A 25,406-nucleotide genomic window follows, 5' to 3' on the forward strand; every position below is an offset into this window, starting at 1 on the left:
GAGGGGGAGCTTTCGCGTCTTCTGGCGCCCGAGGAAGAAGAAGAATTCGCCGTCGAAGGAAAAATATGGGCTAGTCGGGATGGAAGGCGTGGGCGGTGGATGGGGTATCACGACGACGGGAAGTTCAAGACCGAAAAAAAGACTGGCGTCGCGAAGCGGATAAGCCAAAAAAAGTTCTGGCGGCGGGTTCAGCCTTGCAGCCAGAGCAAAAGTTTGAGTGGGGCCCTCCCGGTTGCTGTTGCTCAGTCCTGGACGGGATTGGACGGGATTCTGGAATAATCGACTGTAAAGGTTATTCCGAGACAGGCAGAACCGGAAGAACCCCCAGCATGTCTTGGGCTTTGGAAGGTCAAAGGTACGTGCCCAGATGATTGACAGATGCAATCAAGGGTCCAGAGTCACAGTGCATGCACGTGCCACCTGTCGGATTTGAACCCCACAGTTGAATCCAGAATGGCAGGTGTGGCCTTTCCTCCTGGAGAAAGTACCTGCCACGGAATCCAAGGGTGAATTTCAACAAAATTGGGGGAGCTTTTTACGGAAAAAAGTTCACCTTTTGCGCAGTGCATCCCGATTCCCCATCTCTCCTTCTCCTCTGCATCACCACCCTTGCCGCCCGCTCCCACCCACGGCAGTGCGCGCCATCTTCTGTTTTGTCCGATTGACAGTTCGTTCTTTTGCACGGTAGACAAGCACCGCCAACCTTCACAATGGCCGATACCAAGCAAGCACCCGCTGCGGCGGCTGAGGCCAAGACCGAGACGAAGACCCGTCCAACCATGCCGGACGAGGCCGAATACCAGAAGAAGCTGAAGATTGCCGAGAAGGAGCACAAGGAAGCGCTTGACCAGCTGGTAAGTCTGATCATCATGCCAATTGGCAGCCTATTGTACACTCTCTTGGGTGGCCGTTACCGCAAAGGCGCCCTGTGATGGGATACAACACATGCTATTCGGATCGCAAACTGCTTACACCGAGCTTCTTCTAGAACGCCATCAAGGCCAAAATCGATATTGCCATGCCCAATAAAAATAAGGACCAGCAATCACCGACTCAAAAGCGCCGCGCCGAGCTCATTGCTCAGGCCAATGAGATCCGCCAGAAGCAGGGTGCCGGGAAGAACGCCCGCACCTCCAAGCTCGACCAGATCAAGCGCCTCGACGAGCAGCTGCGCTCGCGCATTACCGAGCAGAAGACTGCCCGCTCCAAGGTCAACTTCAAGAGCGTCGAGGAGGTCGACCGTCAGATCGAGAAGCTCGAGTCTCAGGTCAACTCGGGCAGCATGAAGATCGTCGATGAGAAGAAGGCCCTCGCTGAGATTTCTTCCCTGCGCAAGCTGAAGAAGAACTTCTCCCAGTTTGACGACTCGCAGAAGCAGATCGACGACCTCAAGGCCAAGATCAAGGAGATCAAAGACTCGATGGAGGACCCCGAGGCCAAGGCCATGTCGGAGCAGTACAACAAGATCCAGGCCGAGTTGGACGTCATCAAGGCCGAGGGCGACGAGGCCTACAAGAACCTCTCTTCGCTCCGCGATGAGCGGTCCAGACTCCACAATCTTCAAAACGAAAAGTACCAAGCCGTCAAGACCATTAAGGATGAGTATTGGCAGCAGCGCAAGGCCGCCCAATCCTACGAGCGTGAGGCCCGCGAGAAGGCTCGTGAGAGAAGAAAGGCCGAGCAGGAGCGCTACCAGAAAGAGCGGAAGAAGGCCGACGCGGAGAAGTTCCTCGCCGAGGCTAGCGACCCCGCTTACCTCGAGGAGATCCGCCGCGCCAACAGCCTACTCCAGTTCCTCGACCCCACCCACAAGGTCGAGAAGGCCCCTCTCCAGGCCGACAGCGGCCTCAGCGCTCAGGCTTCCCGTACCGTCGACGACTCCGGTCTCAAGGGCGTCAAGATCCTCTCCAAGAAGGACCGTGACGAAGAGCTTTTCCCTGCCACCAAGAAGGGTAAGAAGGGCAAGAAGACGGGTGCCTCGGAGGAGAAGGCTGGCAAGTACAGCTGCCCGCCCTCCGTTGTCGAGGACTGCGCTTTCATGGGCATCGACCCTCCCATGAGCCAGGCCGATGTCCCCGCCGTCGTCGAGAAGGTCAAGGCCAAGCTTGAGCACTGGAAGTCGGACCAGGAGGCCCAGACGCAGCGCGTAAGTTCTCCCTCCTCGTCCAAGAGTGTTTTGAATTTTGGTGTTCACCCGATGCTGACTGATCTTTCCAGAACATTGAGAAAGCCAAGAAGCAACTTGAGAAGCTCGACGCCGACGAGGCCAACGGCGTCACCAGCAACGGCGATGCGGTCGAGGAGGTTACCAAGAACCTCGAGGAGACCTCCGTCGAGGACAAGGCATAGTCAATCGACTTGCCGATCCACCATATTAGTTGACTGAACCCTCGTCTCCATCTATGTCGCCTTTTCCCCCCTCCCCCTTGTCCTGGTTTCCTCTCCCGTCTGATACGTGGTGGTGATGGTATTGATGGTGGTGATGAGGAACCACGCAAAAAAGGTCCCCAGACAGAGATGGCTGACTCGATATACGCACACACGAAACCAAAACACTTGCATAAAAAACCCAAGAAAAGCTTCGGATCACGGGGGGGAACGCGAAACCCTTTTTTATTAATTCCCAAATATAAAAAAGAAAACTCTCTGGCTTGTTTTTGCGTCGTTTTCTACAGCTCGGGTCCCTCGAGGCGGCTTTCTTGTACTTAGCAGCATCCCTTCCTCCCCCACCTCCAAAACCTACTAGTTCCTGCCAGAAATTGAGAGAGGTCAAAAGAGAGAAAACAAAGAGCTTCTCCGATTTCTTCACCAAGACAGTGCCACAGAACCTACCCCGCTGCCCGCTAATGAATATGGTCTCTGGGTGTTGGGGGGGAGGACACCTGACACACCCACCCGGAATGCGCATCGTCGAGTGATGTCCTCTTCCTCCCTCTCTTTTTTGTGTTGTTGTTGTTGTTGTTGTTGTTGTTGTCGTTGTTGTTGCACTGGGCTACCTAGCGTGCAAGGACCGAACCTAGCAGTCTAACATCAGAGAACCCTCTCACCCCCTGTCTTGTTCTTGCTGGCTTGCTCACCTAACCCTCTCGGCCGAGACCTTGCGCTGGCGTCCGCCGATACAGAGTTGCCTACTGCGGGCCCGGTCCCATGCGGCAAGTCCACGCATTTCCACGAATCGCGGAGCCCAATCGCCGCAGCCATTGGCCCCCCTTCCCCCCTCTTCCCCCGTCGTCTTGGGCCGCCGTGGTCAGGCAGGTGTGCTTGTCGAGCACACCCCGATCGCCCGTTGGCCGCGCGGTGTGACGTGCCGACCCGTCTGGAGCCACTGCAGAGGAACGATTCGTTGTGTTGTCTCCTGTCAATGTCTCGCCTATGTTGCGCGTAACCTGAGTGTACACTCGGCTCGCAAGTCATCTCGCGTTGCATATCATCACATCAACATAGGAGCATTTCGAAGACGTTTATATCTTGTGTGGATTGTTGCCTAGCAGCCCGTTCTCTTCCAGGATTATTTGCTGGCGGGATGGCAGGTACGAAGAAGAAAAACAGTGTCCGGCCTGCGCCGTCGTAAATGCTAACCATGATGCCCTCTTTCCGTGAACCATACTCCAGTGCCGACTGCCAGAAACATAGAAGAGATATCGGACGTACAAAACAGGCAGAGAACAAGCGCAAATTCATAGTGTCTCTTAGCATATCAAAGGGGAAAAGGCAGGAAAAAAACAAACACAGATGGAGTTGCCCCAAGACGCCTCTCCGTTCTGCAATGCAAGGGAGGCTGATGAATATCGTGTCAATACGCCGGGCAAATTGCTCATTCAGTTCGTGGGCCTCATAAAAACATGACATCAACACACTGATGCGCCGTATTTTTCGGCATCAAGGAGTCTTCGAGCTTCGGGAGGGATCCACCTTGTGGAACGTTTATTGGCGACATGAGGCGCCTTCAAGCGCCCCATGGATAGTATCCTGGAGGTGCCTGAGGTGGTGGTCGTCCATAAGGACCCGGGGGTGGACCTGGGTGTCCCATGGGCGGCATGGATCTCCTGTCTCTGCCTCCCAAGCCCGGAGTTCTCCTGTCCAACCTGCCAGGCGGCTCCATGGGAGGCGGTGTTCTCCTTGCAAATGGATCTCTTTCGTGTCCAATAGCAGCAGTAATGGCCGGTGGTCTAGCCGGTGGCTGTGGTATGCCGCCTGCAAGCCTTCTTCCAGTTTGTTTTCTTGAGCCACTAAGGGCGCTCAGGGGAGGGTCCTTGACAATGGGGTCTTCGTCGGGAGGCACCGTAAGGTCCACTAGACTGAAGAAATATTCCAAGACCTCGGGGTATCGTTGGACGCTGGATTGCCAGTCCTCGTCAATGCCACGTTTTAGGTCCGCTTGTGCCTGGGCGAGTTCGCTGGGGTGGGGGGCAGCATGGTAGTAGTGGTACGCGGTGGCATTGATACGATCGATATTGGCGGCGTGGGCTACCTTCCGGCGCTCTGTGAGAAGGCGGAAATACTCCAAGATGTAGTCTTGGGCGTGAGCGCGGACCCAGCTCCTGGTCAGGCAGTCAGCACAAAGTGCAGTCGGATCAAGTAGTATCTGGCTTACCGAATATCGTTGTATATCGACTGCATCATACGCTGCTCAGCCTGTTTAATGGCGACGTCCAGCCCTTTGGCCTCGCAGTCGCATGCCACAGAGGCAGGAGCATGGCATATGGCGCAGTCAGGGTCCATTCTAACTGTGGTCTTGCGCGTTCGCGGAGTGCGCGGTGTGCGCGGCCTATAGTCTCTGGCATACATTTTAGCAGATTGTTTCCCGGACGGGACACTGACAACCTGTCTTTTGTGGGTGAGGGGAAGAGGCTCGATGTGGGAGTATATTGTACAATGAGGTCAAGATGGATCATCTACTACTAGTACAAATGACATTATTCCTTTCGAGACCCAGGAACGGGGTCTCATGGAGGGACGCTGGTGGGTTGGGGGAAAGAAGCTCGTGGAGTGAGATGGAGGGGGTGGAAGAAGAGAGGAAACCGGTGATGGACTGACCTGACTTAAGTTATTATTAAGAGGGAACTGGATACGGCGCGGAAGTGCGTCGGTAGTATGGACAAGAGTTGGGAATAAACAAAACTAGGACGAATAAAGCGAGTTACTGCTGTCGGCCAGTGCTATGTATCCTGCAGCATCGAAGCATGAAACAACGCAAGCAAGCAGCGAGCAGCGCTTCGAAAGCGTACGATGGAATAGGCCGAGTTGACAGCAACGGAGACGGCGGTAGTCCAACGACGGACTCTCATTCAGCGGAGAGCAGAAGCAGACGATGCGGGAGGAGACGTGGGGAGAAGATAGTCTGATCCACGAGGACGCAGGTAGGTGAAGGAGAAGATCGAATGGGGACGGGGGTTCGACTGCAGCGAGTGTCGTGGCTCGAATGCCAGCGTCCTTCGATATGCAAGCCTTGGGGGTTAGTGGCCCAATGGAGGGAAGGGTCAAGTGGGCAGGATAGCGAGTTCGTCTACCCGACCAAATCCCAATGGGTTCTTCCGATAGGCGACCAGTAAGATTGGGCCTCACTTGGTCAGCCAGAAGGGGGTGAGAGCAGAGAGGATGGAAGATGGGGGAAAATGTTGAAAACCGCAGCCAGTCAGTCTGCAGACGAAGAGCAGAGGGCAGAGGGCAGCAAACAGGTCAAGGAGTGGAGGAGCAGATTATGTGTGCGTTGTCGCCGCCCCTCGCTTTGTCTTTGGGCTTCAAGGCGGTCAAGGACTAGCTAGGTAAGCAGGGGCCGGGGGGGCAAGGACGGGCAAGAGAGGGATGGATGTAGGTATGTATGCGGGAGAGCTGCAGTCAGAATCGGCCGTGGAGCGGTTTGTAGTGAAGCGGGGAGGGGGCGATGGGGTTTGGGAGGTTGGGCGAGAAACCGAGAAGCGGCACTGGACTGAAGAGCGAGAAGTACCGCTCACGATGCGTTGGTGGGCCCCGCTGGTCCAACGGGAGACACCGACGAGGAGAGAAAGCGGAGAGGGGCACGAGAGAGGTCGGGCGGGTAAGCTTCCAGGCCGAGACGACCGGCGGGGTGGGGTGGCTGGCTGGACCTCTCTTCCCCCCTCCTTCCTTAAGACCCCAGACCAGACACTTACCTAAGCTACCTACTATATGTAAAACAAAGCAAAATAAAATACGATGCAAAAGGTACTAAAGAGACCAGACCAAGCCAGACAAGTGTGAGGGCGGGGCAGCAGTAACTAGGTAGGTAAGGTAAGGTAGGTAGGTAGGTAGGAAACTGATCAGCTGGGGGGCCACCAACCACTAGGTTCCGGCCGATGCGACATCGAGGGGCCCCGTCCCCATTGACAAACGAACGCCTGGCGAACGAATGCTCGGATCAACTTCTCCAGGTCTGGACAGCTTACCGAACACGCCCCGGACCGTGCGTGATGAACTACTTAGTCTGCCATCGCTCCCACTATGTCGCTTTCCGTCAGGCTCTGCAAGCTATGTCTGCGATACTGTACTATCCGACGGAGAGAGGTCTTCTATGGTCGAAACTCCAGCCTCTCTCACCGCATGTCCCCATGCTGCCGGCCTCTCCATGAGGGCCGGCTGCATCTACCTGTACAAATTGATTAATCATATTCTGGACTCACATAGAAGCTGTGGCGACCCATCATTGGTAAGCTCTAGCATCGCGCTTTGGGTCACCCAAGCCTGCCGCACCGTAGCCAACGAAAGGAGCCGCGTATTACGACATGACGACATGACGTTGAAGAGGCTGAAAAGACAAGCGAGACCCATCTTCGTTCCTTCCTCCTTCCTCAGGCAGTTTGAAGGGGAGCTTGTGAGGGAGGCAGTGCACTCCGGTTAACTTCCCAGTGATTTGGGTGATTGATCCCAGTCTCACAGCGGCTGCTCCCGCCCCTGCTCGATTATGTAACCAATAGCCTTATCTTATCGCTCCAACATGGCGGAAAGTTCCAAAATTTCCATAGCTTCGATTCATCCGAAGGAGTCTTAATTACTCGACGACGACAACCGCTTCAAACCGCCGCGGACGAGGAACAAAGATGGTTTCAAGGTGCTCCGCCGGGCATACGCTTTTTCTTCCATTCCTTTACCCCTCGTTGTTCGTTGCCAGAAGCACCGTGACACCTCGACTTGCTACACGAGCAGTCGCATGTCGTCGCCACAGTTCGACCCACGTCGCCAGCGAACCAAAGGCCAGCCGATTGAACCCAGCTCCCGACGATTATTCTTCCCCCATATTCGCTGACAAGGCGTCCGTAACTCTCTATGCTGGCCCCGGTGGCCATGGCTGCATCTCCTTCTTCCGCGACGCATACCTTCCCGACGGCCCCCCTAATGGCGGCGACGGTGGCCACGGAGGCAACATTTACATACAAGCAGTGCACGGCGAGACTTCTTTGCACAAGCTAGCCAGGCGGCGGTTTATTCGGGCCGGCAAAGGGAAGTCCGGGCAAGGCAGCTCGAAAGGTGGCCAGCGGGGCGACGATGTCATCATCACGGTGCCAGTCGGTACGGTGGTGCGCGAGCTGAGCAGAGAAGACCCAGTTGCCGAGGATGCGATGCTGCAGCGTACTCTGAAGGCTCAGAAGAAGGCTGAGAAGCGGATGAAACTGGCACGCGAGGCGGAAATGGCGAGGCGAGAGCTAGAGGAAGGGCCGAAGGAGGTGGATGAGGAGATGGCGGAAGAGGAGAACAGTGCCACAAAGCAGGTCATCGACGATGGTTTTGATGAACCCGATGATCCCGACCGGAACAAGTTCCTTCTATATCCTGGTCTTTCAAAGTCTGATCTGAAGACGATATCTCTTCCCCGAGCTCCGACCCGTACGCGTCTCTACCACCAACCGCCTGGCCCGATCCAGCTCGATCTGTCGCGGCCTTCGCCCCAGCCCATTTTGCTCGCCGTCGGCGGTATTGGCGGCCTTGGCAATCCTCACTTTGTATCGCGAGAATACCCACGACCCATCTTCGCCACAAAGGGTGAGCGTGCCGTGACCATGGAAATTGAGCTAGAGCTGAAGTTGCTTGCCGACGTCGGTCTTGTTGGGTTGCCCAACGCTGGCAAGAGCACGCTTCTTCGTGCGCTTACAAACTCGCGCACACGCGTCGGCAACTGGGCTTTCACGACTTTGCAGCCAAATATCGGAACAGTTGTCCTGGACAGCTACAAGGGGCGGCCTGTCATCAAGAGCTACAAGCGCTACCCGGCCACTAATGGCGGCTCGGGCCAGGAGGAGGTGCTCGTCGAGCAACGAACTCGCTTTACGGTTGCCGATATTCCGGGTCTCATCGAGGGTGCTCACCTGGATCGGGGTCTTGGCATCGCTTTCCTGCGTCACGTTGAACGTGCTGGCGTGCTCGCTTTCGTCGTTGACCTCTCTGCGGGCCCGGCCGTAAAGGCCCTCAAGGCGCTGTGGAATGAAGTCGGTCTTTACGCTCAGATGCGCGAGGAAGAAGAGCGCGCCCGTGAGATCGACTCCCGTGTCGATTGGGACCTCACCTCCGGTGCTAGCGGACGCGTACCGTCGGGGGGTACTATGATGGTTGCGGACGCTCCTCCGGCGCCCAAGCGGGAGGACGGCTTGCACATCGCGGCCAAGCCCTGGTTTGTGGTCGCCACCAAGGCCGATCTCCCCGAGACCCAGGAGAACTTCAGGGAGCTGGAGCAGTACCTGCAGGATATCAACCGAGGAACAACTCCTCATCCAAGCGGGATTGAGAATGCTTGGACGGAGAAGTGTGCCGCGATTCCCGTGAGCGCCATCAACGGCCAGGGAGTGGACCGGATTGTCTACTGGACTGTGGGGTTGCTCGACGAGTAGATGTATCATAGTTTGTGTACTATCATTGTGTAATACCACCCCACTGATGAAGAAATGATGAGCTTTTTGCTCGTCGTTGGGCCGACCCTCTCTTGAACCAAACTGCCCATCCTTTTCTTACACAAAGTGTGTCCCTGGGCTATTTGCTCCATTCATTGCAGCTCGGTCACTCACATGCATGGGCGCAAATAACAAATCTCACAAATCGTCGATAGATGTTGGTCACAATCTTGATACATTAATTGTTAAAGCTACCGTTGCCAATCCCGCTGTGAGGGGGAACCAAAACAAAACTAACATGAATCTACTTCTTATACTCAAACCCTGATTCGTGCTCCATCATGTCAAAAGCCGGCTTTCCCGAGAACCAGCCCGCGAGCTCCGACCCGATCGACTTGTACGTGAACTCTGCGTCCTCCTGGTCGACCTTTGTCGTTTCGTGGCCCCGCCCGCCCGCGGCGGCGTCGGCGAGGAGCTGCTGGTGACAGCAGCGCTCGAGGCTCAGGAACCAGTAGACGCAGCTCTCGACGGACTTGCCGCAGGTGACGAGGCCATGGTTCTGGAGGATGGCGGCCTTCTTGCCGCCGAGGGCGGCAGCGATGCGCAACCCCTCCTCCTTGCCGAGGACGATGCCTCCAAAGGAGTCGAAGAGGACGACGTCGTTGTAGAAGGCGCAGGTGTCCTGGCTGATGATGTCGAGATTGCGGCCGAGCGACGAGAAGGCCTGGCCGTAGAGGGAGTGGGAGTGGGCGACGCATATAATGTCCGGGCGGGCCTCGTGGATTGCGTGGTGGATCATGTAGGCTGAGGATAAGCTTCCGTGTCAGTTTGCCAGGCGGGAAAAGGGGAGACGCAAGAGCCAAGAGAAACATTTGTCAAGGTGGGAGGGGCGTGAACGAACCGGCCGTGTTGAGGAGCTTCACGGGGCCGCCGTCGACGACCTTACCCTCAGCGTTTACGCGAATGAGGTCAGAGGCTTTGAGGAGCGGCCACGCAACGCCAAAGGGGTTCAGCCAGAACGTATCCGGCTCCACGGGATCCTACGCAGATAACGTCAGTCGTTGTTTCTTCAAGATTGAATTTCTCCCTTTTCGCGACACCATCCTGAAGCAAGGGGTACACATACGCGGGCCGTGATGTGGCCTGCCACCCCGGCGTCGAAGCCATTCTTGGCGAAGATGCGGAATCCCAGGGCCAGGCGCTCCTTGAGATGCTGCCGCTGTTTGTACGGGTTGTCGAACTTTTGGGGCATAGTGAAGTCCGACGGGTTTAAGATAGTCGCCTCTTCATGTTTGGTAGCCGGCTTTGAGCTGGGGGAAGCGCCGCTGTCGTTGACGTTGCTGTGGATGACATCCGAGGTATCTTCCTGGTTGACGGAGGTGGAGGGAGCCATGGCTTGTTCTGCGTATGTGAGTCACTTGTCCTATATGTTGAGCCGAACGTAGCTGAGATTGAGCGATGAACAGTCAGGAGAGTCTGGTTACAGTTGGTTGAGAGAGAGAGAGAGCTATGACATCTAGAGAAGGCGGGCAGCCAGCCAGCTAAAAGTAGCGAGTGATGGTAGTGCACTAGCCGATCCCAAGCCGAAAGCCGCGGATGTCGCTCCGCGACCTATGGACATCTAGGTTTCTAGCGTCCAGGATACCGATCCTAGTTTGCTGGCATGCCGATCCAATTGCTTGGAAACCCAAATTATTATTGCCAGATGGGGACGTCATCTGCATCGGCGAAGAAGGGGAATCGTACTACTCGGGGGCAGAGTCACCAGACACCGGTCGCCGCGGAACTCCGCACTGCGAGCTACCCTTGGAGTCGTTATGCCTCGGCGCCCACTTCGGCGTTCACGCCAGGGATGAGAACCCAGTCATTTCCCAGGCATAAGTGGCCAGAGAAATACCCCACGCAACGGATGAAGCGAAGCGGGCGTGGAGAGTCCAGCTCATCTAAGCGACCATGACCATCGCTGTCGTGACCCGTTGCGGACAGAACGGAGGCCGAAGGTTTCCAGAACCTTGTCAACTTAGAGAGAGCTATGAAGTATTCAATCCGGCAAATGCCTGGCATTACTTCAGAGCTACAGAACATTCCCTCGAGGACATTCCATGTTGTCTCAAATGTTGAGAAGTACACGTACCTAGGTAAGACGCGGCTGACGGATGTAGCTCCTTGAATGCGGCAGGCCAGGGCGGACCCTGAGGGACAAGGGGGTTCAATGCGGGGTGATAAGATAGTCAACGGTACGGGCGTCTGATTGGCCAATCAACCCCCCCCCAAATCGAGGGGCTGGCCATAGGCTGGCGCATTCCACCTCCGAACCTCCAAATTATTATTTTTATTTTTGGGTTTTCTGGGGTGACGGCAAAATTTCACACCGCGCGACTCGACGGCCGACAATCCCTTCCTGCCTTCTCCAAACCAGACAACGCGCGCACTACACACGTGCGCAATTCACCAACCCCACGCACGTCGAATCCATCCTGCATAATGGGTCGCAAATTTAGAGTGAGTCTTTCATGATGCTGTTTACACTGTTGTTTGCGCTGACTCCAATTGTGTCAGGGTGGAAAGAAGGGCAAGGGCCGCGGCGGCGGCAACGGGGGCGGTGATCGCGGTCGCCAGCCTCGCAGCGAGTCGTGGCAGTCCTACCCCGCCGTCAAGAAGGAGAACGAGAGGCTCCAGCGCTACTACAACACCATCATCGGCCTCTCTGAGGAGGAACAGGGCCCCTTCTGGGATGCCCTGCGCAGAGACCTCCCCAACAGCTTCCGCTTCTGCGGTTCCAAAGGGTGGGTTGCATCGACTCAACCGGTGCTTCTATCCCTACAACTATACTGACCCCTTCTCCGCAGTCACGCCTTGGCCGTCAAGAAGCTCCTACAAAGCCGATACATGCCCGAGATCGAAAAGATCGAACATGCTGACGGAAGCACCGTCGAGCCCCCCAAGCCCCTCTCCTGGTACCCTAACGAACTTGCTTGGTGGATGACCACCCCGAAGAACGTCATTCGCAAATACCCCCCCTTCGCCGCTTTCCAGAAGTTCCTCGTTTCCGAGACGACCATCGGCAACATCAGCAGACAGGAGGTTGTCAGCATGATCCCGCCTCTGTTAATGGACGTCCGCCCCGGCATGACCGTGTTGGACATGTGCGCCGCGCCGGGCAGCAAGGCCGGCCAACTTCTCGAGATGATCCACCAGGGCGAGGAGGCTAGGGTCAGAAAGGTTCTGCGCGCGTTTGCAAAGGAGGACGGTCTCGACCTCGGCGAGGAGACGGAAGAGGAGCGCCAGGCCGACCTCGACGCCGACCCGACGGATGCTGGACGCACCACCGGTCTCCTGATCGCCAACGACGCCGATTACAAGCGCGGCCACATGCTTGTTCACCAGCTCAAGCGTCTTGGATCTCCCAACCTGCTTGTCACGAACCACGATGCCACCCAGTATCCTTCCATCAAGCTCCCATCCGATCCGGCGACTCCCAACAGGCCTCAGTACCTCAAGTTCGACCGGATTCTCGCTGACGTGCCGTGCTCGGGTGACGGCACGCTGAGAAAGAACATGAACCTGTGGAAGGACTGGCAGCCTGGCAACGCCCTGGGCCTCCACGTCACCCAGGTCAGAATCCTCCTGCGCGCCCTCGCCATGCTCAAGGTGGGTGGCCGCGTCGTCTACTCCACATGCAGCATGAACCCCGTCGAGAACGAGTCTGTTGTCGCGGCCGCCATCGACCGTGCTGGTGGTCCCGACAAGGTCGAGATCGTCGACTGTAGCAGCGAGCTGCAGGGTCTTGTCCGTGCCCCCGGCATGCGCAAGTGGCAAATCATGGACAAGTCCGGCAGGCTCTGGAGCTCGCAGGCCGAGGTCGACGAATATACCAAGAGCAGCACTGACGGCATCGCGCCCGGCAGAATCGTCGACACCATGTTCCCGCCTGTGGAAGGCAGCGTGTGCGCCGACCTCCCTCTCGAGCGCTGCATGAGAGTCTACGCTCACCAGCAGGACACCGGTGGCTTCTTCATCACCGTTTTGCAAAAGAAGGCCGAGGTCAAGATCCGCCCCGAGGATCAGAAGGTTGACGACGCGGCCAAGTCGAACGGAGCCACCGCGGCGGCCACCCCCGCAGCTGAGAACGACACGGAGAAGAAGTCCGAGGAACAGACCGAAGAGAAGACCGAGGCAGCTCCCGCTGCCACCGATGAGGCCGCCGAGGCCAAGCCTGAGGAAAAAATTGAGGAAAAGGCCACCACGGCCGAGGCCGAAGTGGCCGAGCAGGATGCTACGAACGGCGTGAAGCGAGCGCGAGAGGACGAGACCGCTGACGGTGAGACCCAAGAGACCAAGAAGCCCAAGCTGGAGGCGTCACAAGAGAAGCCCAAGAGGTCCAACCGCAACATCCACGGTCAGGTCGAGGAGCCCTTCAAGTACCTCAACCCTGCGCACGAGGTCATCAAGAACATCCAGAACTTCTACCACATCTCGTCACGCTTCCCCGACGACCGCTTCATGGTGCGCAACGCGGCCGGCGAGCCCGCCAAGGCTATCTACTACACCTCGGCGCTCGCGCGCGACATCCTCGTCGAGAACGAGGGCCGCGGCATTAAGGTCATCCACGGCGGCGTCAAGATGTTCATGAAGCAGGACGCCCCCTCGGCCGAGATTTGCCGCTGGCGCATTCAGTCCGAGGGCATGCCGATCCTTCAGGGATACGTCGGCGAGCAGCGCGTCATCCGCCTCACAAGCAAGGAGACGCTGCGCCGCCTCCTGATCGAGATGTTCCCGCGCATCGCCGACGGCGAGTGGGAGAAGATGGGCGAGATCGGCGCGCGCGTCCGTGACATCGGCATGGGCTGCTGCGTGCTCCGCGTCGAGCCCGACGGCTCGGACCCGGCCTTCAGCGAGCGTATGGCGCTGCCGCTGTGGAAGAGCATCCATTCGCTCAACCTCATGCTGCCTAAAGAGGACCGCACGGCCATGCTGCTGCGCATCTTCAACGATACGACGCCGCTCATCAACAACAGCCTGCAGAAGCAGCGACAGATTGACGAGGCCGCCAAGGCCAAGGCGGCGGGCGCCCCCGTCGAAGAGAAGGAGGTTGCGGAGGAGGAGGAGGCCGTTGATATGGAGGACGCCCCCACGCCTGAGGAGATGGATGCCGACGTATCCGTGCCCGCCGCTGCAGCCGCCGCGACCACTGAGGACCCTTAGAAGACTTGAATCGGTCCCTGCTGGATCCTGTCGACCAGGGCGACGCGCGAGCTGGCCTCACTGAGTCGAATGTGACGGAGTACCTTTTCAAACACGTCATGTGAGATTTATGAGCTCCCCTCCTTGTTTTTGGATAACGCCGCCGATTGAGCGCCCTCCCTATTTTCCGTCCACGTAGCATAGGCCACACCGGCCTGAACATGAGTGCTCGAATGAGAGCGATAGACTTGCGAGATGGGGAGGAAGAAGCCGAAAAAAGGAGGGGCAAAATGTATGAATACATGGGAACCGCCGAGATGGCGATTTTTTTTATTAAAAAAGAAGTTATAACCCTAGAGAAATACAAAAAAGGAATCATGGCATGGACAGCCCCTGGTGGTGCGTGTGGTCTGTGATTCATTGGCTCTGTGTTTTTTTCACCACCCCCCCCCCCCCCTTCTTTTGTCTTTTTTTTTTTCTTTCTCTCTCGATATTGTAAAACTAGTATTCTCCCCGTCGCCATCAGAGACGGCATGGCATGCTCGATCCAGTTTACCAAGATGATCTAGTATTTTAGGACAGACGGACTGGATGTTGAAACCTGCAGGGCACACAGCACTCTCTGTACATCATCTCTCTCATCCCCTCGTTCAAACGACACCGCAGGGTTTTTTCTTCTTCTTTTTTTTCTCCCGCTGCATTAAGGTATCAAAGAACAACGGCGCGGGGATCGGTGAGGGTGTTTTTGTTTATTACTTATTTCTTGTTTAAAAAAGATAAAAAGAGAATGCGCTTCAATCGCGGACGGGAATTGAGCCCGACGTGGCTGATATCGAGTTAGTGACTATGTCCAGACGGTCTGTTCGTGGACGAACTGTGACGGGGCATGCGCTTACGGGTCGAACCCACAACCTTGAGATTAAGAGTCTCACGCTCTACCGATTGAGCTAGCCGGGCAGGCTTTTTTGTTGTCTGGTTGGTGACGATGGGCGCGCGGATGAGGGTCTATGGAGAGCTTGCGGGTCGCGCGAGCCTGGGCGAAGGGGCGAGGGAGGTAGCACGGGGGGAGAGTTGCGGGTTTCCTGGTGGCAGCTTTGAATTCCTCATACAATGATCGGTTAACGCAGTCTCTCTACGTTGTGGTCCTCTATAGCATGCTGCGACATGAATGCAGAAAAGCGCTGTATCACCAGGCATTGGGTATCTCTTCTTCTCGCGATGCATCTCGCACTCGAAACACGATACCGATCCAACATGCACCGTCCATTTTGTTTGCTCCTTCACATGTATCCGCGGATACCCCGAATCACTCCGGACTTCTTGCCCTTTTCGTCTTTTCGTCGGTTTTGAACTCCGCCTGAATGAAGAAAAGAAACCAAGGCTCTTGGTTAGTTGATCCACAAAAAGCCATCACTGAACCGAATCCGTGCTGTTGCCGACTCACCTCTGCCGTGATATTTCGCTTCTGCCGACGATGGGCTGGCCGCTGCGCCGTCGTCCAAATCCAGCGGGCTGGACTGCACTGGCGGCAGATGCGCCAGGCCCGCCGGCACCGGCGTCGCCGGCTTGGACATGATGGGCGGTGTCGCGTTGTACGTCATGAAGTCGTGGTCGGACAAGACCCTGTGCAAGCCTGAGTGGCTTCCCCGCGTCGTGACGGGACTGGTTGAGTGCATTGAGCCCTCACCGTCGCCATCCATGCAGAAGACCAAGTCACCTCGTCCGTGCGAGTTGGACGACCCAACCGAGAACCGGTTCTCCTCGACCTGCGACTGCAGTACTGTGTACTTCCTCATCAGAGTGGTATACTGCTTCTGCAGCTCGGCCTGCTTCGCCCGGCTCGCTGCAAGGGCACTCTCCACAGCAGCCTTGGTCTCGGCGGTTCGTTTACTGTAGAGACCGGTGTGTGCTTCGAGGAGCTTCGCGTTCAGCACCCCGATCTGGGCCTGGAAGAGCTTCTTGGTCTTTTGGAGCTCCTCCTCGCGAGCCTGAAGCTGCAAGCCAAGCGTCTTTGCTCGGTTTTCTGCTTCCGTCGCAGACGTGATCGCCGCCTGCCTCTCTCCCTCCTTAGCTTGGAGATTCCTTTCCGAGGTCGACAGGCGCTCCACATCGGCCTTCAGCCGATCATTCTCGGCGGCATTGATCTCGATGGATTGCATGGTCTGCTTCGAATTGAGCTCCTTGACCTCGGCGTCGCATACCAGCTTCTTCAGTTTCTCGCACTCTTCTCTTGCACTCTGGAGCTCCTGCTTCAACGATTGGATTTCCGTCTTGGTCTTTCTCGATTCCTCACGCAGCGTTCTCAGTTTGGCGGATAAGTCGGACTCCCACTTCTTCGCCAGTGTACGGCTCTTCTCCGACTCCTTCCTGGTCTGCATTTCGGCCTTCTTTGAATCTTCCAACCGCTTTCTCAATGTTCGATTGGTCAGGATGAGATTCTGGGTCTCAGCCTCACTTGCCGCTTCCCTAACCTGCCTTCGCCGCAACTCACCGATGTGTGCCATGTGTTGCTGCTTGAGATACCTCTCAAAGTTCAGGTCATTGTGCAGAAGGAGAATCTGCCGCTGCAAATGCGCGATCTGAGACTGGCCATCGGAAACAGACGTGGGGGCTGAAACAGTCGGTAGAGGAGGGGGCACATAACTGTTAGACTTCTCTGCCGCGGACTCCTGATGGCTCAGGGCGAGTGACGGGACACTGTCGTTCGCCAGTGACTGATGGAGTCCCGACTTGATGACCTTATTCGAGTGCAACATGTCCTGCAACTGTGTATGAGAGGGCGATGTGACGAGCTGCGGGGGTAGCGTAGGGCTGTCAGCTACTATATCGGCCTTGGGGGCTTCGAGTGAGGTCCTATGTGAAGGCTGACTAGATAGTGAGCTCTGGCGCTGGCTAGTAGCATGGGTATGGCTGCTCGCTCCCTCGTCTTGTTCTGGATTTTGCGTGGTTTTCCAGCTCTCTGCCACAGGTTCCAAACTGGAGCCACTAAGCAGGGCAGGCCCGAGACCATCCCGATCTGATTCGTCGCTCCGCGGGGAGTTGTGTGCCTCAAGGGCTTGGCCATGGCCCTGGTCGACAGTTGCGAAAGTTTCGGGGGAAAAACGCAGCGCCATACATTCAGCCACGACTTCTGCGGGCTCACTTGTCATCCAACGCCCGAAGTCGGTCTTTTCGGAGTCGATCGTGAGAGTGTAGAAGTTGGGATGCAGAAGGTGACTTTGCCTGTAGCGTTCAGACTTGTGCCGTATTTCGGTTGGCTGGACTTCAAGCTCGTCCGGGTTGACTGCATTTGCATGTCGGAGATACCGCTGTGGTTTCCGGATGTAGTCCATGAAGTTGATGGGATATAAGCCGTAGAGAATTGTGAAGTAGTTGGACAAGTGAGGGATCTCAATTTCATCGGCCTCTGGCGGAGAATGGCAGGTCTCCCACCTTGACGGCAATGCGAGACTCTTCTGATCGCCTTCATCCGATGTGGGCTCAATGATTCCAGTCCATTCGCTATCCCAGAATAGCAACCGTGCGTATATGTTGAACAGAGTTGGGAGATGCGGCACCAACGAACTTGGCATATGCGGCAATATCATAATCAAAGCGGTGATTGTCACGGAAATGACGGCTGCTGATGTGTCTTGCTGTAAGCATCGCATCAAGTTGTTGAACAGCGGCGTCTGCAGTATTAGGTGTAGGTGCGGTGGCTGACTTTGAATGAATTCGCAAAGCAGTCTGGCGACTCTCGCTCGGAATTCACTCCGCACGAAGCAGGTATCCAATGTGGAGAGAAAATCCTTTCATATCGTCAGACAACCAGTCGCAACAACGCTCAGCACATGATTATACGTACTTTGGGCTTCTTCTTGCCGTAGGTGATCAAAGCCTGACGTAGCGTGCGCTCGCTGGATTGCGCATTCAAGTCGCTCTCGGACTGAATTTTGTGGTATCTTTCCAACCATGCCAGCAATAGCCGTTTGGCGAACGGATTGATGCCGGGTTCGGCACTTGAGTCGTCGTCTTCAGGTGTTCCTAGCATCAAAACTTCCAGTGTTGCCAAGTTTGACTCTTCCATCAAATCCTTCTCCCGGGTGATATTCTCCAGGACAGGGTTGTGAAGCATATCCCACCACTTGAGCAAGCGGGCGGGCGCGCGGATCGCAGGCACCAGAAGGCGGAAGATATGTAGAAAAGGGGCATATTTGGCCGGCGCATCCTTTATTTGCTTCTCCCAGGTGCTGAGGAGTTCATCCTGCAGTCGTTCGGCGCTCGAATCATCGTATTTTTCATGCTTGTTCAGGTAGGCATCGATGACCTCGGCGACATCGTCGGGCAGCGGAAGGGAAGGTGAGGCGAAGAAGGACGTCAGTACCTTAGACAGGTCCTTGAGTGACCTATGCAGCGTGGCGTCAGTCAACCGTATGTCTTATCGCGAGGGTTGCGGTAGGGTTGGAAAAAGCCGCGAGATTGAATATCGCGCACCGCACAAGGCAGCAGAGCATACTGGGAAATCTGGCTACTTACGCTGATAACGCCATTTTGTTACCGGAAAGTCTTCATCGAGACTTGCGATGCTTAGGTCTGTAACAGAAAGTGAGGCGAGGTCCGTCTGTTGGCGTGGGTGGAAGTCGATACGATATCATGCAACTGTCAGGCAACGGAATCTGCTGATGCAAGGTACAAGCTCTGCCAGGGACCCTCTCTCGTAGGTTACAAGATGGCGAATGGCCAAAATTGGGTCACTTGAAACTAAATAGGTAGGTACCAAGGTACTTATGGAGGGGTAGAGCAGAAGACCACCATGCGGCAGGCCCGGCCGACGAGGGCCAGACATCGTAGGCAGGACAGCACTCTCTACTGGGCTCGCTTAGCCCTTTTTTACGGGTCCTACGGTGCGCCGACGGGATACTTGCATCTCGGTGGTTTGTCTGCCATGCAGGCATGTACCGGGACCCACCAGTGACCTCACGGGCAGAACGCTCGTCGTCTAACCCCGCAATCCGCGAAAGTGCGCCATGCACCATGGCCCATGGCCCATGGGCCACTGATGCACCCGACCCCAGAAAACGTACGGGAGATAGTGGGGCCATTGGACCACTTGAAGCTGTTGTGGGCTGTGGCCTTATCCACAAACGCACCTGATCGGTCGCCGACAGACAGTGACCTGAGCTGAGGGGCTGCTTAGGGTGCTTTGAAGCTGGCCAGCTGCGCAGATCCGAAGGGGGGATGCTGGAGGGATATGCCGTGAGGTGAGGTACCTAAACGTCCACCTCAAGGTGATGCGTGAGGAGGTAGACAAGTTGGAAGACAGGTAAAGGAGGCAGAGAGAGGCAGAGACCGAGAGATCGGGCGGCGTTCCAACCCCTCCTTTGCCCGGATGACTCGACCCTTATTACTTCCCTCCCCTCCCTCTTTTCATCCAAATAGCTCTGAGCTGTCTTCTTCTCCTTCTCTTCCATCATCACCAACAAGCTTCACACTTTCCAAACAACCCACATCCAATCCCCAGCATCGACCTTCTCCGAGGACTTCTCTTCTCGGTCTCAATTACTCCAATTACTCCAACAGCAACTACACGCTGTATTACTTCATCTTCCCCCCTTAAACCACATCACAAACAGTCGTCAAGATGGCAAACAAGAGCTCTGCAGTGGCGGACGAGCCCATTGAGGTTCTGTTCGCCCTGCAACCCAACTTTGATCTTCTCGACATGGCAGGCCCAATGGAGGCCCTGACCACCGCCCTCCATGACCAGAAGAACCCGAGTGCGTACCCAGATCTACCTGGCAAGGAGCTCCTCAACCAAACCGTTTCCCCACCTCAGTCTGCCACTACTCCTCTTGACGCAGCAGTGCTGACCAGTGATCCCAACCGCCCGCAGGTTCCAAGGCCTTCGAGTGTACCATCGCGGCTGCAGAGCCCAAGGTCGTCTCCGATTGTGGCGTCACCATCGGCACCCAGATCTCCTTCAAAGACGCCTACGAGCGTCTGAATGACTTTGACGTTCTCGTCATCGTCGGCGGCGACAGCGAGACCGTACTCAAGAGTAATGCCGAACCCCTCCCCCTCATCCAGGCCTTCTCCGAGCTGCAGCAGAATGACCCCACCCACGAGCGCACCCTTCTCTCCGTCTGCACGGGTGCTCTCTTCCTTGCCAAGCAAGGAGTCCTCGCCGGCCTGTCGGCTACTACCCACTCGGACTACATTACCAAGTTCGAGATCCTTTGCAGTGAGGCCGCTACCCGTAACCTTACGGAGCGAACCGACGTGATAGACGATGCCCGATACGTCGTCAACAATCTGCGCTTCGACCTCGGAGACGAGGACGAGAACCCATATGTTCGTCGCAAGTCTGACTCTGGCCGCAGACCTTCCAATGCCAGGTACGTAATTCAAGCATTCATCTCCACGCCATGGTTGCTGTCGAGGCTAACACCAGCAAACAGAAAGGGCAGCATGTCCTTCAAGAGCTCCGGCCGCCGCGAGTCCATTACTCGTCGCGCCGCGATGCGGCTCGGTGGCCTCCGTGTCATCACGGCGTCTGGAGTCAGCGCTGGTGTGGATGCAGCTTTGTATCTCATCAGCGCTCTTGTCGATGATGCGTCGGCCGAGGAGGTCGCTCGCAAGATGAACTGGACCTGGAGCAAGGGCATTGTCGTTGACGGCCTGGACGTCTGAGCAAGACGTCATTTAGCCATGACGGATGGATGGTAAAAGTCCATAATGTTTCATGAGGATCTGTAAGAAGGACGGGAAAAGCCTTCCAGATGTGTACGGGATATTGGCATCTTCAAGTTGCTAGCATTGATGTGTTTATTAGTCGCAATCCAAACTATCTAAAGACCTTTTCTGCACCCAATGACATGAAGCTGGACCAATGCCAACCGAGTCCCATGTCTCACGCGTGTTAGACATGTTCTCAAGATCGTACGAAAGCGGTTGTGTACGCAGTATAGGCCTTTTAGCTACAATCAAAAATTTCCTCGAACCTAAAATGCCCTAGCCTCCAATCCCCTCATAAACCAGTGGAGATTTAGCTCTGCTTGGGTCGGTGGGAGGCCTTACATAACCAAGCCCGTCCGGTCTTGGACTCTGGGGTTCAAGCTTGACGGGCAAGGCAATCCCTTGATCAGCGCTTTCGTTTCCGTATTTGGTCGGTCTGCTGGTGAATTTGGTGAAAACATTGGACAAGCGAGCGTTCCGCGAAGCCATGTCTCAGCCAACACCCTTGTCTCCAGATGAATGTACAATGTATCAACATTGAAATATTTGCCCATCGTTGTCGTCCTCTCGGCAATCAACGACGTGTCCTCCATGAACATCCGAGTTACGTTAGTGACAATGGAAGTGTCCCAGTTGGACCCAGCTTGGACAGTAGGCAGGACGGCGGGTACTGACTCATGATCCACCTTCTGTTCTGGTGCATGTACTCACCCGATTGATTCTTGTACGGGGATTCATCAAAACTCGAGCGACATTAAACATCAGGAACAGCATCCCGCGGTCCTTCGGACCGCAAGCCAGGGCATCTCTCCCGGGCACTATACTGTAATGCCGCTGTATCTGTTCCAGAGCCGGGCAAATCGTGCGGAGATTTGACTTTCGGCACCCGGGCTACCGAGTACGCGGCCCCGGTCTCCACTCACGCAGCGTAGTGCGCGGAAATACGTGAGCCCGAATGGACCAATCAGCAACCTGCAATCGGTGGTCTGGACCTTTGGGGAACTTTTTGGATTTCTCGCGAGTCGCAGCAGCAGCTCCTCGATCCAGCGCAGCAGACCACAGACGACAAGATGGCGGAAGCATTGACAAAGGCGGTAGCCCGCCAAGCGCCCAACTTCAAGCTCGGAACGAAGCAAGTCTTCCTGTACGTTACGCCTCGACCCCGATCCGAGAGGAAGAAAAACTCTGCCCATCGCGCCCTGCCACGCATCTCCAGACGGCCAGAAAACGCTGACCTCTCTTCCCTCCTAGGCCGAGCCATGTCGTCACCCTCATCCGCAAAGACCGCGCGCCGCCGAACTGGGCGACATTCAACGTGCCCCTGACCTTCACAAAGTTCGACCTGCGCGACTACCTCTGGAACCTGTACGGCGTGGAGGTGACGGCGGTGCGGTCGTGGGTGAAGCAGTCGCCCATCGAGCGCAAGGGCGCCTCGGCCGGCTACTTCCGCCCGCAGAGCCAAAAGTTCATGACGGTGCAGATGACCAAGGCCTTTGTGTGGCCCAGCCCGCCCGGGGACCTCGAGCCGTGGAACAAGAAGCTGTGGGACGCGCGCGAGGCGACGTCGCAGAAGCAGGCCCGCGAGGACGTTAACCGGCAGCTCGGCAAGCTGCCGTACCCAAGCAAGGAAAAAGAGAGCGCCGAGCGCAAGAAGCTGCGCCGCGAGGCGACCTTGCTGATGGAAGGCAGGAAGGACTTCAAGAATGACGTCCAGTTGGACAGCAAGTGGGACCAGATTGTCAAGGCATCCAAGGGGAAGAGAAACTCATCATGAGGCAGAGCGAGGTTACTGGGGGAGGGCATAAAAGGGGGGCAAACGGATGATGGGGGGGTTGTTACGTGTACAAAATCCAGGAGAAAGCTTTGTTAACATGCAGGTAGCATGTTTTGTACAACACACGAAAGGTTGGCATGAGATATAGACATGTCAATTGGTATTGGTATTGCCAAGCTCGCTTTTCTCCGGCTCAGCCCGCTGCTCTGGCTTCGGACACACGATCCAATGTCGGGACTCTTGAAAACGGAGCACCTCGTTGCCCCATCCCCACCATCCCGCCGTCAGGTTGCGCGCGAATACCTCGAGGCCCAGGTACCCCCGGGGCAGCTGGTCTTGGAACAAGTAACGAAGGTTTGGTTTCCGAGAGTGCACGTCGGGCACCGCGGCGATCACCCTCTGCGGCACCCTGCGGTTGTCCCCTCTTCTCCTGGCTACGATGAGCCTCTCCCACGGCTTCCTCCAGATGGAGCCGGGGTCGAACACGGGCTCTCCCTGGGTGGTGATCTTGACCCAGACCCATTCGGCGGCGACCTCGAGGCCCCAGCTAGCGAGAATGCCCCTGGGCGAGATGAGCAGGTCTACCAGAGTGGCTTTGTTAGTTACCCAGATAGCAACGAGGCCGCCCTCGGCGAGGTGGCCGGCAACGGGGATTTGGTCCAGAAGCGCCCGGGTCTCCTTGAGACCGTAGACGGTGGAGTAGCCGCCAGTCTTCCTCCTCGCGGACTTGTTCGGCCAAGGGGGGTCCAGGACGATAAGATCAAACCTGGGCGCGGTCGAGAGGAACGCCTCTCTAGTCTCTTGGATCGAGCCATTCAGGTGGGTAGACTCTTCAGGAATAAAGTGCGCCGCTGCCGTTGCCGCAGCCGCAGACGTGTCCTGCCCGGTATCTTGGCATGCGGAATGATCCTGCAGGCTCTTCTTGCTGCACTCGCTGCCGCTGGTAGCGCTGCTTCTCCCGCCGCCACCGGTCACACGGGGGAGGGAGAACGGCGCGCTGTAGCCTTTCCCTAGCGTGTCAAGAGCGCTCCCCACGGCCGCCTCGATCATTAGGTCTGCGAGTTGACTCGCCGGCGTCTGGTTGTTGGTTGGGGGGTCCCGGGGTTCCGGCACACAAAAGGGCGTGGTGATGGGGTCGGCTGAGAGGAGCCGTCTTTGGGGTCCCGTTGTATCAGCACAGCGATCCAGCGGGAACTGGCTTTCCTCCAGAGATGCGGGGATATCGACGAGGACTACGGAGCGGTCCTCATTTTGGTATAGGATACTCCTCGGCGAGAAGCATGCCTGTGAGGGCTGCGATGGGGGCCTAGACGCCATGACTAAGAAGTCGAGGAGTTGTTTCTTCACCTATCACGCCAACGTGCCTTCATGTGTGGCTCTGGCTGTGTGGCGTTGAGCGTGGCGCAATCCACACCACGAGCAGGTCGTCCTATTAGGTACCAAGGTATTATTAGTTCGGTTGCCGCCGATCGGTCCCAGGCACCATTCTTGGCACTGGCGGTTATATATCAAGCCGAGCATGTCCAGCTACAGAGTGCTGTGCAGGAAATTCCATGTTGCATTACGGAGAGTACCGCAGGCTAATATCTGCCTGCTATAGTCAGCGTGTCACTGCCACACATCGTCACTAGTTAGATCAAGACATACAATGGCAAGGGAACGATAGAGTGACAGCAGCTCAAGCACAAGCACATGCACAGACGTAGTATTAGCACAAGCACAGGCATAAGACAGACGAGCTGAGACAGCACAGAAGACGAAAGGTCCCCCCTCCGTCTCACAAAACGGCTCACCCGAGAGCGTAACCGGCTGCCCCGGCAGTGCGGCGCTTGACCTCCACGCTCTCCTCCGCGGTGTTTCTCTTACACTCTCTTTCTCTCTATTTCCCCTCCCCCCCTCTGGTTCCAGTTTTTCACAGGGTTATTATTGTTATTGTCTCCTTGCCTCAACCGGACAAGTTCCAACTCATTCCACCAGACGACCTTAGTTTCGCCGTCTCGCCTTTCACATTCGTACTTGGTGTTCGCGAACCTATTCCAACTTACGGCTTAGGCCTTGGCGTGGCTTTCTGACCGCGCCTTCTACCAAAAAAAAAAAAAAAAAAAGGCAGCAATCCATTCCTGTAGTGGTCGGCACAAGCGTGTACACGCGTATACTAGGACCCCTTGATGGGACCCCGACCTCACATCATCACTAGCCCAGCCGGGCGATCCGGACGCTCCCATTCGTCCCAAAGCCACAATTTCCGCGTCCCCATCTCAACCCTTCGCCCGTCTGCCTAGCTGCCCAGACACTCAGAAACGCCCAGCCTGGGCTGTATGAGCCTTCATCTCCCTCTCATTCGCCAACCACTTTCAATACTCTCACCGTCCACAGAGTAAGAGATCAAACATCATCCACCCCCCTCTTCAGACCCCGAACTGATCCCACCACCAGTCTCCGCTGATCTGCCCTGTAGGGCATGCTGTCGGGGGGTTGGCCGTAGGTCTTACGAGAATACACTCTGCCACCTCCCTCGCTGGATGGCGCATCTACTAAGCTCCAAACCCCCGATTGTCCTTCATTCGCTCACGCAGGTCACGACGGAAAGCACTCACTCAATCACAAACTCATCTCATCCTTACCCCCAGTCAATTGACAACTCACACCAATTATCCACCCACCCACCCGGCCACGCGACACTACTACTACACTAAGACCCCGTCGTCCGTCGAATCGCATCGGCCTGCAAGGGGGCTTTGCGGCGGGAAGAGCAAAGGCTCCGACGTCCTTGATGGGAAAGAGGCAGCGTTCGCAAACGTACCGTCAGTTTCTCATATTAGACGTCATAACCCAGCCGGACACCAGCGTGGAAACCTTTTTTTGTTCTCAGCGCCACGGGTCCCGAGGACTCCTAG

General features: G+C 56.3%; 9 protein-coding genes and 1 pseudogene across 10 annotated transcripts; 5 read left to right on the forward strand and 5 right to left on the reverse strand.

Annotated features, from left to right (window-relative positions):
* Positions 1-710: 710 nt before the first annotated feature.
* Positions 711-2,349, forward strand: GLRG_02933 (nuclear segregation protein; the record flags this gene model as incomplete). The annotated part of the gene is made up of 3 exons (XM_008093618.1): positions 711-854; positions 989-2,146; positions 2,218-2,349. 3 exons carry the CDS (start codon positions 711-713, stop codon positions 2,347-2,349), a joined length of 1,434 nt encoding a protein of 477 aa, XP_008091809.1.
* A 1,597-nt stretch (positions 2,350-3,946) lies between these two features.
* GLRG_02934 (uncharacterized protein) lies at positions 3,947-4,788 on the reverse strand (the record flags this gene model as incomplete). Its single annotated transcript, XM_008093619.1, has 2 exons — positions 3,947-4,541; positions 4,595-4,788. The coding sequence occupies 2 exons, from the start codon at positions 4,786-4,788 to the stop codon at positions 3,947-3,949; spliced, it is 789 nt and encodes a 262-aa protein (XP_008091810.1).
* A 2,267-nt stretch (positions 4,789-7,055) lies between these two features.
* On the forward strand, positions 7,056-8,837 carry GLRG_02935 (obg family GTPase CgtA; the record flags this gene model as incomplete). Its single annotated transcript, XM_008093620.1, has 1 exon — positions 7,056-8,837. One exon carries the CDS (start codon positions 7,056-7,058, stop codon positions 8,835-8,837), a length of 1,782 nt encoding a protein of 593 aa, XP_008091811.1.
* A 304-nt stretch (positions 8,838-9,141) lies between these two features.
* GLRG_02936 (class II Aldolase and Adducin domain-containing protein) lies at positions 9,142-10,230 on the reverse strand (the record flags this gene model as incomplete). The annotated part of the gene is made up of 3 exons (XM_008093621.1): positions 9,142-9,641; positions 9,739-9,877; positions 9,964-10,230. The coding sequence occupies 3 exons, from the start codon at positions 10,228-10,230 to the stop codon at positions 9,142-9,144; spliced, it is 906 nt and encodes a 301-aa protein (XP_008091812.1).
* Positions 10,231-11,321: 1,091 nt separating this feature from the next.
* GLRG_02937 (NOL1/NOP2/sun family protein) lies at positions 11,322-14,042 on the forward strand (the record flags this gene model as incomplete). The annotated part of the gene is made up of 3 exons (XM_008093622.1): positions 11,322-11,339; positions 11,397-11,623; positions 11,687-14,042. The coding sequence occupies 3 exons, from the start codon at positions 11,322-11,324 to the stop codon at positions 14,040-14,042; spliced, it is 2,601 nt and encodes an 866-aa protein (XP_008091813.1).
* Positions 14,043-14,908: 866 nt separating this feature from the next.
* GLRG_13087 lies at positions 14,909-14,978 on the reverse strand (annotated as a pseudogene). The gene has a single exon. The product of its transcript is annotated as a tRNA-OTHER (tRNA).
* A 323-nt stretch (positions 14,979-15,301) lies between these two features.
* GLRG_02938 (tuberous sclerosis 1) lies at positions 15,302-18,550 on the reverse strand (the record flags this gene model as incomplete). Its single annotated transcript, XM_008093623.1, has 4 exons — positions 15,302-15,378; positions 15,466-17,809; positions 17,866-18,406; positions 18,537-18,550. 4 exons carry the CDS (start codon positions 18,548-18,550, stop codon positions 15,302-15,304), a joined length of 2,976 nt encoding a protein of 991 aa, XP_008091814.1.
* A 1,091-nt stretch (positions 18,551-19,641) lies between these two features.
* GLRG_02939 (uncharacterized protein) lies at positions 19,642-20,690 on the forward strand (the record flags this gene model as incomplete). Its single annotated transcript, XM_008093624.1, has 3 exons — positions 19,642-19,777; positions 19,894-20,395; positions 20,459-20,690. 3 exons carry the CDS (start codon positions 19,642-19,644, stop codon positions 20,688-20,690), a joined length of 870 nt encoding a protein of 289 aa, XP_008091815.1.
* Positions 20,691-21,805: 1,115 nt separating this feature from the next.
* GLRG_02940 (ribosomal protein L23) lies at positions 21,806-22,509 on the forward strand (the record flags this gene model as incomplete). The annotated part of the gene is made up of 2 exons (XM_008093625.1): positions 21,806-21,879; positions 21,987-22,509. The coding sequence occupies 2 exons, from the start codon at positions 21,806-21,808 to the stop codon at positions 22,507-22,509; spliced, it is 597 nt and encodes a 198-aa protein (XP_008091816.1).
* Positions 22,510-22,662: 153 nt separating this feature from the next.
* GLRG_02941 (uncharacterized protein) lies at positions 22,663-23,826 on the reverse strand (the record flags this gene model as incomplete). Its single annotated transcript, XM_008093626.1, has 1 exon — positions 22,663-23,826. The coding sequence occupies one exon, from the start codon at positions 23,824-23,826 to the stop codon at positions 22,663-22,665; it is 1,164 nt and encodes a 387-aa protein (XP_008091817.1).
* Positions 23,827-25,406: the final 1,580 nt, after the last annotated feature.

The sequence above is a fragment of the Colletotrichum graminicola genome (assembly GCF_000149035.1).
Source record: "Colletotrichum graminicola M1.001 genomic scaffold supercont1.8, whole genome shotgun sequence".
Taxonomy (NCBI): Eukaryota; Fungi; Ascomycota; class Sordariomycetes; order Glomerellales; family Glomerellaceae; genus Colletotrichum; species Colletotrichum graminicola.